This window comes from Pungitius pungitius, chromosome 17 (assembly GCF_949316345.1).
Source record: "Pungitius pungitius chromosome 17, fPunPun2.1, whole genome shotgun sequence".
NCBI classification, from domain to species: Eukaryota; Metazoa; Chordata; class Actinopteri; order Perciformes; family Gasterosteidae; genus Pungitius; species Pungitius pungitius.
The window spans coordinates 13810885-13824312 of NC_084916.1; the positions used below are offsets into that span (position 1 = coordinate 13810885).

Below are 13428 nucleotides of genomic sequence, written 5' to 3' on the forward strand. Positions count from 1 at the left end.
TTTTTATGATTCTGTTAATGTCAGTGTGTGTGTGAGCAGTGACGGGAACCCTCATTAAAATGATGCATCGTTCAATTTGATCTTCTCCACAGGGAGAGCCTGGAAATGTAGGATCACCTGGGCTCAGAGGAGAAAAGGTAAGTAATGTAAAATTAAAAAAAAATGATTACTGAGAGTCAGTGACCTCAATAGAAGACTAGGCTTACATAAAGGGGGGGAACTCACTCGGTGGGACGCTCCATGGGGCTCATAATAGACTTCATGGGGAGGATGATCTCAGAAGTCGCCTAATTTTAGGGCCTAAAACTGTTCGCTGAAGGGATTTTACTCAGCGGGGAACTTATTAGTGAAAGCTTGGGTAGTGAAAAACCCAAATCATCACTTGGCTGCCTGTAGGCTGCACCTTTCTATGAGATGTGAATTACCTATTTAAGAGCCCCATCCATTTGAATCAATTTGTGAAATTCAGACACTGTAGTGATTTTTTTTAAATTTTAATTTGTTTCATTACTTGTCTTGCAGGGTAACGCAGGAAGCAAAGGAGCAGATGGAAAGCCGGTGAGTTCAAAATCAGTCCCTCAAAACAAAATGTCTCGCACCACATTTGGATTCAGGTTTATTTTTTCATTTTCATTTTTCCACGTGGCAGGGAAAGAGTGGAGCCAAGGGGCCCAGTGGCAAGGATGGACAGAGAGGCTTGCAGGTAAGAGGGCAGTGACAAGCTTTTAATGTGATGCAGGATCTTCATGGATTTGTCTTTATTAGCAGGAACAATCAACATCTCAGCATCACATTGCACAACAGCATTATAATTGTACCAGATTTAGCCATAAGGGTAAATCTCAGCAATCTGGTAAATTAGCCATTAAAACAAAAACATAGAAGCTTGTATAGTATAATACTATAATATAAAGTGCTACGTTTTGTCAATAACTTCTCCAGTCCTTAATGACATAATATATTAGATTTCTACATGCCAGTAACTAATCATGCATCTTGAACTGGGAGAGGAGTTTGTACTTTTTGTCACATTTTTTTCACATTTTTTGCGACATTTTAGTGCACTGATCCCAATTTACAAAACCCATTTGTATGTTGACATTTTTTGAAAACATCCTTTGAGATGCCCAAGAACCCATTGTGTGCCATTTCAACATCGCATTTATCTCTCAATAGGGAGCGCAGGGGCCGCCGGGACTTAGTCTTCCTGGCGCCAAGGGTGAGAAGGTAAGTGTAGACGCAAGTGTTGTGTTTGGCATCATTGTCTCGCAAACTAACCCTCCTGACTCCCTGGCCTCCGACAGGGTGAGTGCGGGCAGTGCCAGCCGTCGGAGGCGGGGAGCGGACCCGCCGGCATGAAATTACTCGATGGAGGAAGAGGCCAGCCGGGCGAACCGGGCCTTCCAGGTCCGCCCGGACCCCCGGGACTCGGAGCGGATGGCAAACAGGTACGACGGCTCCGTGTGAATGACGTGGATGCCACAACACAGAGGAGACACGACGGATAGTGAATACACCTGCAGGGATTCTTCTTTTACTGCAGAATTGTTATTTGCTTCATTCACACCTTCCAATGACCTGGAAGTGTGTGCGCACTGGACTTTTGTGTGTCATGTGTCTGTGTGTGTTTGTTCATTGTCTTTCATTTGCTTACACAGGGCCCAGCAGGTCTTGCTGGTGCGAAAGGAGAAAAGGTAAGTTTCTTACCCTAAATACCTACATTGAATAATGGATAAACTGGAGGAGTTTGGAGTCACTCGCTGTCTTTAGAGACAGTAAAAAAACAAAAGCTAATTTTACATCTACTGGGACAAAGGAAAATTACTGCACATTTGATGGACTGATTTTTAGGGACACTGCTTCCATAACTATTGGTCAGTGGGATATCATCGACCCTGGTGTTGATGTTCACAGGGGGAAGAAGGCGATAAAGGGGAAAACGGACTCAACGGGGCTCCTGGAGTCCCGGGACTGCCTGGAGAGCCTGGTCCGGACGGACTTATGGGCTTGAAGGGAGCAAAGGTACAGAACACCGAAACTTAAGAGCGGTCCGCTCTGCTGACTGATTTTGATGCTGTTATTGCATCAGTTGTTAATGGCTTACTGTATAATAAGCAACATCGAACGTCAAATTTTTTAACTGATAATGATTTGGATTCGTTGTGTTTTCTCTCAGGGCGACAGTTGTACCAGCTGTGCGTCTTCGGGAACTGCAGTGGGGGATGGTGTCGCTGTGCAAGGCCCCAAAGGGGAGCGAGGAGACACCGGTCCCACGGGAGAAGGGAAGCCTGGAAGAAATGTAAGGGAATTTTACATGAATTTATTCATAATATACGTACTACGCAATGTGTATGTGTGGGTGTGCTTCTGGCTCTGTTCCAGGAAAATAGCTCACGATCATTTTACATGTTTTCTATTTAGGGAAAACCAGGCTTACCAGGTGTGCCGGGTCCTTCGGGTCCCAAAGGAATCAAGGTATGAACGTTGGTTGTATTATCGTGTCTATGAATACATGTGGTGGATTGGTTAAATTCTAATCCGTGTTGTGTTGTGCCCCTGATAGGGAGAAGCCGGAGTTGCAGCAATTGGCCTTCCAGGACAACAAGTAAGACTGATGTGTCCACATCTGGAGTTTTACGGCGCCAGCCGACGCGGCTCTGTCATACAAAGTATACACACACGTGCAAGGTGGATGTGATCCTGCTTTCATCTCCGTAATGAACAGCACACCCACATAGTGGTGCTTTCCCTTTTCATGGAACTAAAATAGAATAATTAGGTTGTAAATAACTACCTAAACATGTCCTAGGCTCTTAATTGGGTTCATTGTGGAATCTTCAATCCTTTTTTGATACAGGGAAGCTGGTCCCCCCCGTAAGACTTAACTAGTACTACCTTCATGACCGAGTTATATAAGTTAACTGATGTATCTTAAAAGAAGTCAGAGTCTACTTGGCCGCTAAAACTTTTTCCTTTTGGATTTTTGTCGCAGGGTGAAGAGGGACCAAGAGGACTCCCAGGACTTGGAGTAAGATAAAGTCAAGTCCAACTGTTCTACACTACATTTTAAAATGTTGGTCTAATTCGTGTGTTTTGTACAGGGACCTCCTGGAGCCAGAGGATTGACTGGACCTGTTGGCCCTGCAGGAGAAAAGGTCAAAGCCCAACTCATCAGTGCAATATAAATTCCAATATACCCTTTTTTTGAGAGAATGAAACCATGAGTTACCAAGAGTTCTCTTTTTTTTTTAGGGCTCCGTAGGAGAAGCTGGGCCTCCGGGACCACGCGGTCCTGAGGGCATTGGAGTACCAGGCCCCCCGGTACAACATTAACACAACTTTTTGAGATTTGCATGTGGGGGATTTAATGGCGTTATGTTATGCTGTCAAACACTGTGTTCTGTGTACTTCTTCGCCCAGGGCAGAGATGCAAACCCTGGTTCTAAAGGGTCGCCGGGGGCTGACGGCAAACCTGTAAGTTGTCTTATTGCTTTTATATCTCTTGATCATTTGCATGTTTTTGTGCATATGCATGCTGATGCAGATGCACAAACCCATTATAAGCGTTGTTTTTATCCGTTTTATTTTAGTAGCAAACTTTAGATTTTTTTTGCATCAGTGTTCGCGTCTGTTCAGGGTTTAAATTTTCTTTGAGCTTCTTTGGCAATTGTCCTTGATTTAGGCATAATTTGTAACCAATGGTGTCCGCCTCGATCCATAACAGAGGCATTGTCTGCTCCCATCTCATCCTCTGTCCCCTACACTGAGCTCACTGCCCTGTGAGCTTTCTTCTGGAACCACAAAGCAAGAGTAACTAAGTGCTTGTGTGTGTGTGCTGTCCCCTTCTTTTGTAGGGACTTGATGGCGCTAAGGGGGACAAGGTAAGTCTACCGTTTTGTTTGGATGAAGTGGAACTGGAGGGCTTTGAATATAAGGGGGTGGAACAGATGGTAATCGCAAGAGATGGGTTCCCCTCATCTCTCACACAAACACTGTACATGCTCTCACACAAACATGCACGCACCCGCCCCGAGCCGCAGATAGAGTAGCAGCGAAGGTGACGAGTGTGCTGCTGCTGCCAGACGGGAGGCGTTTGTGTGTGTGTGGGCCTTAAGAGAGAACTGCGTAGGAGTGTTAATCATCGCATTCATCGGGGCCACCAGTCCACTGTGTCCGACCGGGAGAGATGAAGTAGCGGTGCGGGCGGGGCTTAAGGGTCGGGCAGTGTTAATCAGGAAAAACTAAGAGGGTGGAAAGGAGTCTTTTTTTTTTTAATGTTTTGATGTAGTCTTGGGCTATGCTGGAGAGCTTGTATGCAGTCACACATATACTTTGCTGTTAAAGGGAAGTTATTGGAGCAGATGTGTAACGCGGTAAATAATCGGCAAATATTGCAGATTACTTTACATTACCATACAATACCGTTGCACTACATTAAGGACAGGTTCGTGTAATGTAAAAACTGCACAAAGTACTTTTTCTTGTTGGACACAGTTGGACAGCATGTGCTTAACATTTTCCAAAGAGTTTCACTTTAGCTATTTCCTTTTCTTTCTTTTAGGGTGAACCAGGAGAGTGCAACTGCATAACATCTGTACATTCAGGCACAGGCGGACCTGTAAGTACACACACACAAACACTGAAATATACAAATTTTAGGTATAGTTTTTTAGGTATGACTCCATACTATTAAGTTTACCAAGAATGAAATCATTCTAAACTTCCCAATGTGACTACTTTTTCCTCACAGGGAGCTCCAGGAACTCCAATAAACACGTGGCAGCCCGGCCCTCAGGTCTGATCTGTCAGCCAGCAGCCCTGTCTGATGGCTCAGGCTTTGTTTGCAAGCTTCTTTTATGTTTTTTTTTTTTTTTTTTTTTTTTTACAATGCAAAGTTAGTTCACAGAATTCTTCATTTGTGTTTCCATAGGCATGTGTGTGTGTCATTTGTGGCTATATCTTTCTTTTTAAAGGGCCCACCAGGACCTCCCGGCCCTCCTGGTCTGCCGGGGCCTCAAGGTGTGACTGGAATGGACGGACAACCGGTAAGATGAATGGACAGTAGGATGGTGAGGGCATCTCTCTCCCCTTTATGTTCAGTCGTGCTGCTCCATCAGCGTGCAGAAAACGACGCATTTTGCAGCTTTGCGGCAACTGTGTTACTTGAGAAAAGCAAGGCTTTGACATGCTTTGCAACATGACTGGAAAATAAGGTTAAGGATATGCATGTAGAAAATGGGAGCAACATTATCAAATGAATGTGTTTTTAATAACTGGGTTCAAAAATAGGCTTTTCAAATGAAAAGGAATACGTGCACTAACCTGTCCGGTGCTTAAAGCTTTAACCCATGTGGGAAGCAACTGAGCAAGCTTTGGGAATATCTGTCAACACATGAACAGTTATTTGAAGGTCTTCAATATAAATATATATACTTGTATATATTTATATAAATATATAAACACACCACGCCGATAAAATACATTTCTAATTTGAGCAGACCTTCAAATACGGTGTTACTGTAACCTGGGTTGCGATATTTAAAAGGGGAGGAAAGACATCGAAAGTGGTGATGACAGTGGTCATGTCTTTGACAAGGGTAGTGGCTGTGTGCAAAATACAACGTTTCATTAGACCTATTAAAGAAAGGAACTGGTTTGATCCCTTTGCCCCGGCCATTGGTGGAGATGGGAGTGGCAAGCCCTCGGCTGGCAATAAACCAGTTCATCCTCAGTTCCTTCTTTCAGGGTATCCCTGGCAACGACGGGATACAGGGGAAACCCGGTTTACCTGGAAACATCGTAAGTAAAATTAGAGAGAAAAGGAGGAGACTTGGCTCTTATCCACTTATTTGAGATCTGGGCCCTAATGTATTGATTATGCATGATGCAAAAAAAAAAAAGTACCATCTTTATTTGATTTATTTTTTAGGTACTTTATTTGATTTGAAAACAAGTAATACACAGTTAATATTTTTTTACTGACAACTGTGACTTAATAATGTTAAAATTTCCATTCATAACGACTATAAATGTGTTACATAGTGTCAGAGGTGTATTACTTTGAGACATGCAGGCGTTTTTTTGCAAACACCACATATGTATATTTAAAGTGTTTGCCTTTATTTTACGACAGAACTCATCTAATTAAAGTAAGTGCAAAGGAAAAACATCCAAGCAGATAATTGAGTGTTGTAATCTGTGGGCTCGCGTCCTGTGTGCGGCGTCGGTTCTGATTCTCTCGAGCCTGATGCCGTTAAAGAAACATCACAGCTGAGCCCGAGCCCGCCGTCAAGGAGAACTTCACCTCTCATCGCAGATAGCTAAAGAAGGAAAGGGAGGTGCTGGAATATCAGCAAACAATGCTGGTGAAATATTTAAGACTGACTGTTAGGGTTAGGTAGCTCTGAACTATTGCAGAATTCCTGAATAGTTGTCATAAGTTTGACTGCAGTGGTAAAGTTGGAACCATCTGCAATGCCCAGCCTTGACGTGACCATAATCTTGGTGGATAAACCGATCAATGTTTCATCTTTTTCAAGGTTCAGCGAGAATTCTCTACAGCCTAAAAAAAGAAAAGATGATTTCCCTGACTAAGATGTTTCTTTAAATAATGCTATTTTGCTCGGAAAAATCCCAAAGTAAGCAATTTGCCGATCCCTTTCAATACATCAGGCGTGAACATTTCACGGTGACACGTAATTATAGGGAACCTTCTCTTTTCAGCAGGTCTGTTGCTGCACAAAGCCAAAGCCGCCAATACCGCGCCGCATTAAATAGCCTTTCTAACTAATGGCACCAGTTTGAACAATGTAAAATGGGTTTGAAATGACTCTGAAACCCGGCCAGGTGCTGCCGACGGAGCCTCCCGGTGGACCGGGTCCCGCTGCTCTGACCGCCTTCCAAAGCCAACGTGATTGGGCCTGTGAAGTAGTTGTGTGTCAGAACTCATCATGAACAGGCGATGTGACTCCACCGCGGCATTTGTCTTTCTTGTTTTCTTGCACATTTTCTGTGTGTGTGTGTGTGTGTTTGTGTGAGAGAGAAATGAACCACTGATGTGTGTCCGTCCAACTTCCTTGGTGCGACGTTCTACTCGTTAAAACTTTGCAGCTGCAGGCTTGAAGTCTCAGCAGTCTTTAATCACAGCTTCCAGACATTATTTGAGAAAAAAAAATGTCTGGTGTATTCTGCGCTGGTTTTGTATATCAGTTAATATTTGTCACATATCTATCCTCTAATGAGAATCTAGTCCAGCTTGTCGTATCAACACTGCTGAACTCCAAGGGTTCATGTACAGTTACTTGCTCCCAATAAGTTCATGAAAACCTTTGTTGTACATATCCATAAATGTCATCAGCATGAGCCGCAGTAATTTAATTTGAATATTTAATTTAATTTTTACTTGGAAGGGCAAAAGAGCGGCAGTTGAATAAGACTGAGGAGGACTGGTTAAATATTCTAAATCTCATAAATCCACTGGTTTTATTTGTGCTGAAAGAGACTGGTATGGTATCTTGGAAGTTGCTTGGAAAGGTTGTGAAGTTTGTTTTTCTTCAGTTTCAGTTCCAGATTGCCGTTGTATACTTTTGTTTGCTCTTTTATCTGAATGCCCAAACCTCCTGGTCAGAATAATGAACAAGCACTAAAGTAGTATCATGTTGTGTTAAAAACTCGAGATCAATCTCTGCTGAGGACACGGGGTTTTACAATGAGTCACATAAAATTGGGAAAACGTTTCCCAAACCCAAACTTCATTCAACGCTGTCCAGGATCTGAAACCGCTTATTTTGACCTTTTTATAGATTCCCCCTTAATTGTCCTATTTGTTGAAAGGAAATTAACACTTGTTTTCATTTTCTTTTTCCACCAGGACCAGCTGCCTCAAGACTCTGCTGGAGCGGATGATGATGTAAGTTCACGGGTAACACTGCATTTTTAAGGAATGCAGTGTGATCTAATCCCTTTTCTTTTCTTCTTTCCTTTGACTTATGCATGACCTGCGTGTATATATATATATACATACAGTGAATAAATACCTATGAATGCCGTGTCTGTGTGTATTCTACACCATAGGAAACCTGTATTGGAGGAGACTGCTCCCAAGGATCTCCAGGGGTGCAAGGCACAGGTGGAGCCAAGGGAGAGAAAGGAGACCAGGGCAAGCCTGGTGTGACCCCCTTGGACGGCTGTGACAAGGTCAGACAAGGACGGAGTGGTCGCTTTTAATTGCTCCAGGAATCATGTGACATGTCAGCAACAGCTTAATCCCTGTTTTTTGTGCTTTATTAAAATGCAAAATGGCCATCCCTCATTTGGTATTTGAGATTTTGTGTTGAGTAGCCGGCAGTGCGGCATCATTCCAATGACTTGTCTGCTTCCAGTGTTTGGAGAGACTGCACAAAGAGCAGGCGACACAACCTGCGGTCAGTTCAAACCCTTATCACATTGATATGTATTTATATATAACATATGCACATTTCCTAATTTATTGATGTTATTGTGTACTCACAGTATGAGCGATCAGGAATGCCAGGAATTCCAGGGACGCCTGGATCAGCGGGAACAAAAGGAGAGCCGGTGAGTGGACGCACTGCCGGGTTTTACTTGAGAACGAATGTGTCCTCCTTCGTCCGAGTTGCATCACTTCAGAGTTTATTTTCGTATCTTTTTATTACAGGGGATACCGGGAGAAAGAGGCAAAGCTGGAATACCAGGAATCATGGTAAGATTCAGATTCTCTCATTGAACCATTCCGGACAGCTGAGCTTGAACCCCCACAGAGCTCATTCAGAGAAACGCTAATGCGGTGGTTTGATTTAAGACACAGCGTTAAAGCTCGGTGCTTATTCTGAAATTCTCATTAATTCCTTTCTGGATGTAAACGTATCCAGATTTTTTTAAAAGTTTCCCAGTACTTTTGCCACCTTGCATGATTTCCCGACACACTAACCTCTCCTATACGGACAGAGCAGCTTTTTCTGCTGGTTTTCCAGGATTCATCGATTGTCACAAACCGTATCGAAACTCGCTCGAAGAGGTGATTTAGTATTTTAATTCCATGGTTAAGTTCATCTTGTCTCAGGTGTTCCTTTCAATGTTCTCTATCCACAGGGACCCCCCGGTTTCCCAGGACCTCCGGGCCCATCGGGTTCATCTGTAAGCTTAATGCACACTTCCAACTCCCCCCCCCCCCCCCCCCCAAACACACACTTCCTCTTCATCCCCTTTTATCATTTGTGAAAAATGACTTTAAAATATTACATTTAACATTCTATTCTGTTCAATTGACTCATAATCTCAAAGTAAAATGCTGTGCCAGAATGATGGATGTATGACAATATTTAATATACTACATTTTACTTTTGTAACTGCGTAAAGTGGAGCTAGTTTCATTTAATTCACATTGATTCTGTCTATGCAACTTAGTAGAAGGGGGGTTAATATGATTTGTTGGGCATTCACAAGAAAAAAACAATGTTCTTCTTCACAAAATAGTGTTCATTTTTCTCTAATCTTCACCTGTTTTGTGAAATATGGAATAAATGTATACTGTGAGGTTCGATCCGTTATATTAATTAAACCGGAATAACCACAACTCCCAGAAGAAGGTTTGAAACCACCAGATTCAAAATCAGTTTTTGTGTGTGTGTGTGTGTGTGTTGGTATCATAAGCCTGCTGCTGAATCTCTTACTTATATTCAGTTGTGAGGAAGTTGACAACATTGATGAGCTACTAGTTTTGCCTCCCTATAATAAGTCATTAATTACTTTCTCTAAATTACAGCCCTCAGTAATCACTTGAATTACCAATACTCTTTTTAAAGTTTTTCTTTTCCCTTTGTTTTAAGGAGTAATTCATACATACTTCATACTACAATTTATGCTTAATATCTAATTTGCACTAAAAGACCATTTTAATAACACACAGCTTTCAACAAACTTCTTTTATTCACTTAGATTTTTCTTTTCTTCCAGCTTGTGTCTTCTGCTTAGAGCGGCTGTTGCAAAGCAACACATCACAGATTCATTTGAATATTTATCTTAAAAACAACATTCAATATTCTCTTGAAATTGTATGCATTAGAGGAGTAAAATCACAGTTTGATCAAATAAAATGTAACAGGCCAGCTACACGTTGTGTCTCTTTGATGTAGAAGCGTACATATCACGTCTCCTTCCTTTCCTGATTATTCCCTTACTTTGATCATTCTCAGGGTCAGAGCGGTGAGGCGGGGTCACCCGGCCTCCCAGGAACTAAGGGCGAGCAGGTACGTGCCTGCCGATCCGTTTCCCTGCAATCATAACACGCATTTCCAGGTTTGATTCGGTGTCTGATCCCCATCTCAGGGCCTTCCGGGGACTTCAGGCTATCCAGGATCCATGGGGCCGCCCGGGCTCCACGTAAGTCACCGTCCGCATCCTCATTATGAAAGAAGTGTGTGTGTGTGATTGACAGCAGCCTGACTGCTTTAAATGGATGGACAGGTGGCCACTGCTGATTAACTGTCCTCCATATTCTTGTCAGGGACTGAAAGGCGAGCGCGGGAGCCCCGGAGCCAGTGGTCAGAAAGGAGAATCGGTAAGCCATCCCACTATGAATGTTTTATTCGCAGTTAATGTTGCATATCATCAGCTAACATCTTGCTCCCCCCCCCCTCTGCAGGGCGCTCCTGGTAACCCTGGATACCAAGGACCGGCCGGCTCCCCGGTCAGCTTTCCATCCCCAGTTCTTCGCAAGCGTTCTTTAAAGCTCGGCTTCCTCATTTATTCTGACAAATTTAAAAATAACTGAGAATAATTGGAGCCAATCTGTTTCCACAGGGCATTAAAGGAGACGCGGGACCGGCTGGGCTTGTTGGTGCCAAAGGCGATCAGGTGTGTGGAACACATGCATTTAAATACTTTAAAAAAAAATCAAATCCACATTCTTACGTTATTCCTTTTTTTTATTTCAAGGGTTTCCAAGGACAACCAGGTTTCCCAGGACCACCAGTAAGTACATTTTTTAACTGCTCCCTTGCATATAGTTGCCTTTGGAGTAGTAGGGAATGTCCTTGATCTTTGTGTGTATTTTTAGGGTCCTCCAGGTATTGCAGGGAAAACTGGAAGGGAAGGTGCCACTGGGCTCAAAGGTGAAAAAGTAAGTAGAACATCACGCCTTTAACTAATTCTTTCTGCATCCAAAATAATCACGATGATTGGTGGACTGAATATTACTGCTTTCGAAGGGCAATGATGGCACTCAAGGATCTCAGGGTCCGACTGGCCCCCCGGGCTCTCCAGGCTCCCCTGGACTGATGGTATATGCATGTTACATCATCCGAGCTTGACCACGAGTGTGTAGTATGAAAAAAAAAAATCATCATTTCCACCCTCTGTCCGTGTTTGCAACCAAAGGGCCCCCCTGGCATTGAGGGATTGGATGGAAAAGATGGGAAACCAGGGCTGCGGGTGAGTTCCACACGAGCAGTACACTCCAACTCAAAGGCACGCTCGGGCCGCGCTGTTGTTGGCGCGGTTAAATACATGCTACGGTTGACCCTTCTGCGTGGTCTGCTGGTTTCATTGGCAGGGAGAAGCAGGCCCTGCAGGCCCGGCAGGACCACGAGGGATTCCAGTAAGTATCACCTCCTACATTGGACCTAATTTGATTCTCCATCCAGCTGCTCGGTTAGGTGGGAGCAGTACACTGTGTTTAGTGCATCAGGAGCGCGCCAATCCGAACCAGAGCTCAACATATAGATCTCAACGATTATGTATATATTCCTTCAACCAATCGTGATGGATCTCTTGCAGCCCTCTGATTTCTGAGTAAAGTGTATTCAAAAAGAATGCATTATGAGATCGAGAGTTGCGTAAGACATCAAAATAGGGTTTTAATTCATTAATGTCTGAATCAGGTTTTTTTTTCTTTAATTCGGCCATGCCAGTTGCAACCGTTTCCCCGAAGCACGACTAAGAGGTTAAAAGTTGTGGTCGGTCTGAAGTAAATTGTGTCAAAAACAATCGTATGGATCGCCGTGAGGCTTATTGATTTTCGTGGGGTTTCACCCGAGTCACGTCGACGTGCAATCCTCGCTGCGTCTTGCAAGTGTGAAGAATGTCTCTTGTGATGTGACCCCCCCCCCCCCCCCCCGTTTTGAGACATCTGAGCTTCCCATCTTATTCTGAGATCTTCTGAGATAGCGAGTCCGCGCGCCGCTATCAGCGTCGGCGAAGAAAGGATCAGCTGCGTTTCTGCCTCCCTTCTCTCTTATCTTTTATTTATCCCACTCAGCCTCTGTATCCCGCTTTGTTTTTCCACCAAAAGAGCAGGTGCTGGGGATTTTCAAAGACCCGCCTGCTTGCTCTCTGGCAGCCTTGACTTTGTGGATTTTGATACTGTACCAATCTCGTCCTCTCTTGATGTCTCTCCTCAGGGATTCAAAGGGAAAAGTGGCCACTCCGGCTTCCCTGGACAGAAGGTTGGTCAACGAGCCACCGGTTTAGCGTAACATTGCAACCCTCGTATTGCCTGCGCGTTCAGGGTTAGCTCTTTTATCAAAGTGATAATAGCTTTCATGAGCCAGCTCTGGCTGCTGTTATTTTCCCGCCTAATTTGTATTTTAGCCTCTGCTAGGAGAAGAGTGACTCATTCCATTCCTGCTTCTGCCATTATTTGTTTCATTACGTTCTCCTCCCTGCAGGGTGAAGCTGGACCTTCAGGTCCACCTGGACCACCGGGCAGGGCGGGTCACGAGGCGAGTGTTTTGGCTTTCTTTCTTCCTGGATGTTGTGAAATATTCAAGCCCAAAGCAATCAATCCCATTTCGTTCAAGCACCACACAGGAGCACACGCGTCATGAGTAACTGTGACAATTCCTCAAGGTCAATCTGTGACTGTTTCAGGGTGACCCCGGCACCCCGGGAGCTCCTGGGCGACCTGGACCCTCCGGCCACGTCGTAAGTTCATTGCACGTCTGGTTGCTACTGTGGAAGGTTATTTTTTTCCTCTTTGATACTTTATGTCTGATATTCTCATCAGGGTTCTGCAGGTCCAGCTGGACCACCAGGACCTCCTGGGCCATCAGGAGTGGTATGCAAAATGTGTTTGTGTGCACTAAACGAGAGATATATATATATATATTCTGACAGTATTAATTCTTCATCTTCCCTTTGTAGGGTATAACAGGAGACAAGGGCCAAGCGGGTGAGAGAGGTCTTCCAGGGATGGGAGGAGCCCCAGGACCGCCCGGGCACCCCGGGTCCATGGTTAATACCTCAACCAGCGTTTACAAATTCCCTTCTAGCTGCTTCCACGCCAATATGCATTTCTTAACTTTTATTTTTTCCTGCTTTGAATTTGACTTTTAGGGAGAGCCAGGCAATGATGGTGAGGCCGGTAAAGACGTAAGTAATGTCGTTTTTGTGTTTTTTGTTTCTCCCCTT

General features: G+C 44.0%; 1 protein-coding gene across 2 annotated transcripts in view; it reads left to right on the plus strand.

Annotated features, from left to right (window-relative positions):
- The window catches only part of col16a1 (collagen, type XVI, alpha 1), a 46952-nt gene that overhangs the window by 29362 nt on the left and 4162 nt on the right, over positions 1-13428 (plus strand). The window contains exons 24-64 of one of the 2 annotated variants that reach the window (XM_037474379.2): positions 93-137; positions 523-558; positions 650-703; positions 1177-1227; positions 1305-1448; positions 1659-1694; positions 1915-2022; positions 2177-2299; positions 2422-2475; positions 2564-2605; positions 2993-3028; positions 3102-3155; positions 3253-3321; positions 3421-3474; positions 3855-3881; positions 4562-4618; positions 4751-4795; positions 4974-5045; positions 5746-5799; positions 7871-7909; positions 8074-8196; positions 8382-8423; positions 8512-8577; positions 8678-8722; positions 9112-9156; positions 10215-10268; positions 10348-10401; positions 10526-10579; positions 10664-10708; positions 10822-10875; positions 10957-10992; positions 11078-11140; positions 11229-11300; positions 11398-11451; positions 11573-11617; positions 12420-12464; positions 12687-12740; positions 12889-12942; positions 13025-13075; positions 13162-13251; positions 13354-13389. In XM_037474379.2, coding sequence (XP_037330276.2) covers positions 93-137; positions 523-558; positions 650-703; positions 1177-1227; positions 1305-1448; positions 1659-1694; positions 1915-2022; positions 2177-2299; positions 2422-2475; positions 2564-2605; positions 2993-3028; positions 3102-3155; positions 3253-3321; positions 3421-3474; positions 3855-3881; positions 4562-4618; positions 4751-4795; positions 4974-5045; positions 5746-5799; positions 7871-7909; positions 8074-8196; positions 8382-8423; positions 8512-8577; positions 8678-8722; positions 9112-9156; positions 10215-10268; positions 10348-10401; positions 10526-10579; positions 10664-10708; positions 10822-10875; positions 10957-10992; positions 11078-11140; positions 11229-11300; positions 11398-11451; positions 11573-11617; positions 12420-12464; positions 12687-12740; positions 12889-12942; positions 13025-13075; positions 13162-13251; positions 13354-13389 — 2382 coding nt within the window. The remainder of the gene's footprint in view (positions 1-92; positions 138-522; positions 559-649; positions 704-1176; positions 1228-1304; positions 1449-1658; positions 1695-1914; positions 2023-2176; positions 2300-2421; positions 2476-2563; positions 2606-2992; positions 3029-3101; positions 3156-3252; positions 3322-3420; positions 3475-3854; positions 3882-4561; positions 4619-4750; positions 4796-4973; positions 5046-5745; positions 5800-7870; positions 7910-8073; positions 8197-8381; positions 8424-8511; positions 8578-8677; positions 8723-9111; positions 9157-10214; positions 10269-10347; positions 10402-10525; positions 10580-10663; positions 10709-10821; positions 10876-10956; positions 10993-11077; positions 11141-11228; positions 11301-11397; positions 11452-11572; positions 11618-12419; positions 12465-12686; positions 12741-12888; positions 12943-13024; positions 13076-13161; positions 13252-13353; positions 13390-13428) is intronic. The other variant, XM_062558697.1, reaches the window with a different exon arrangement.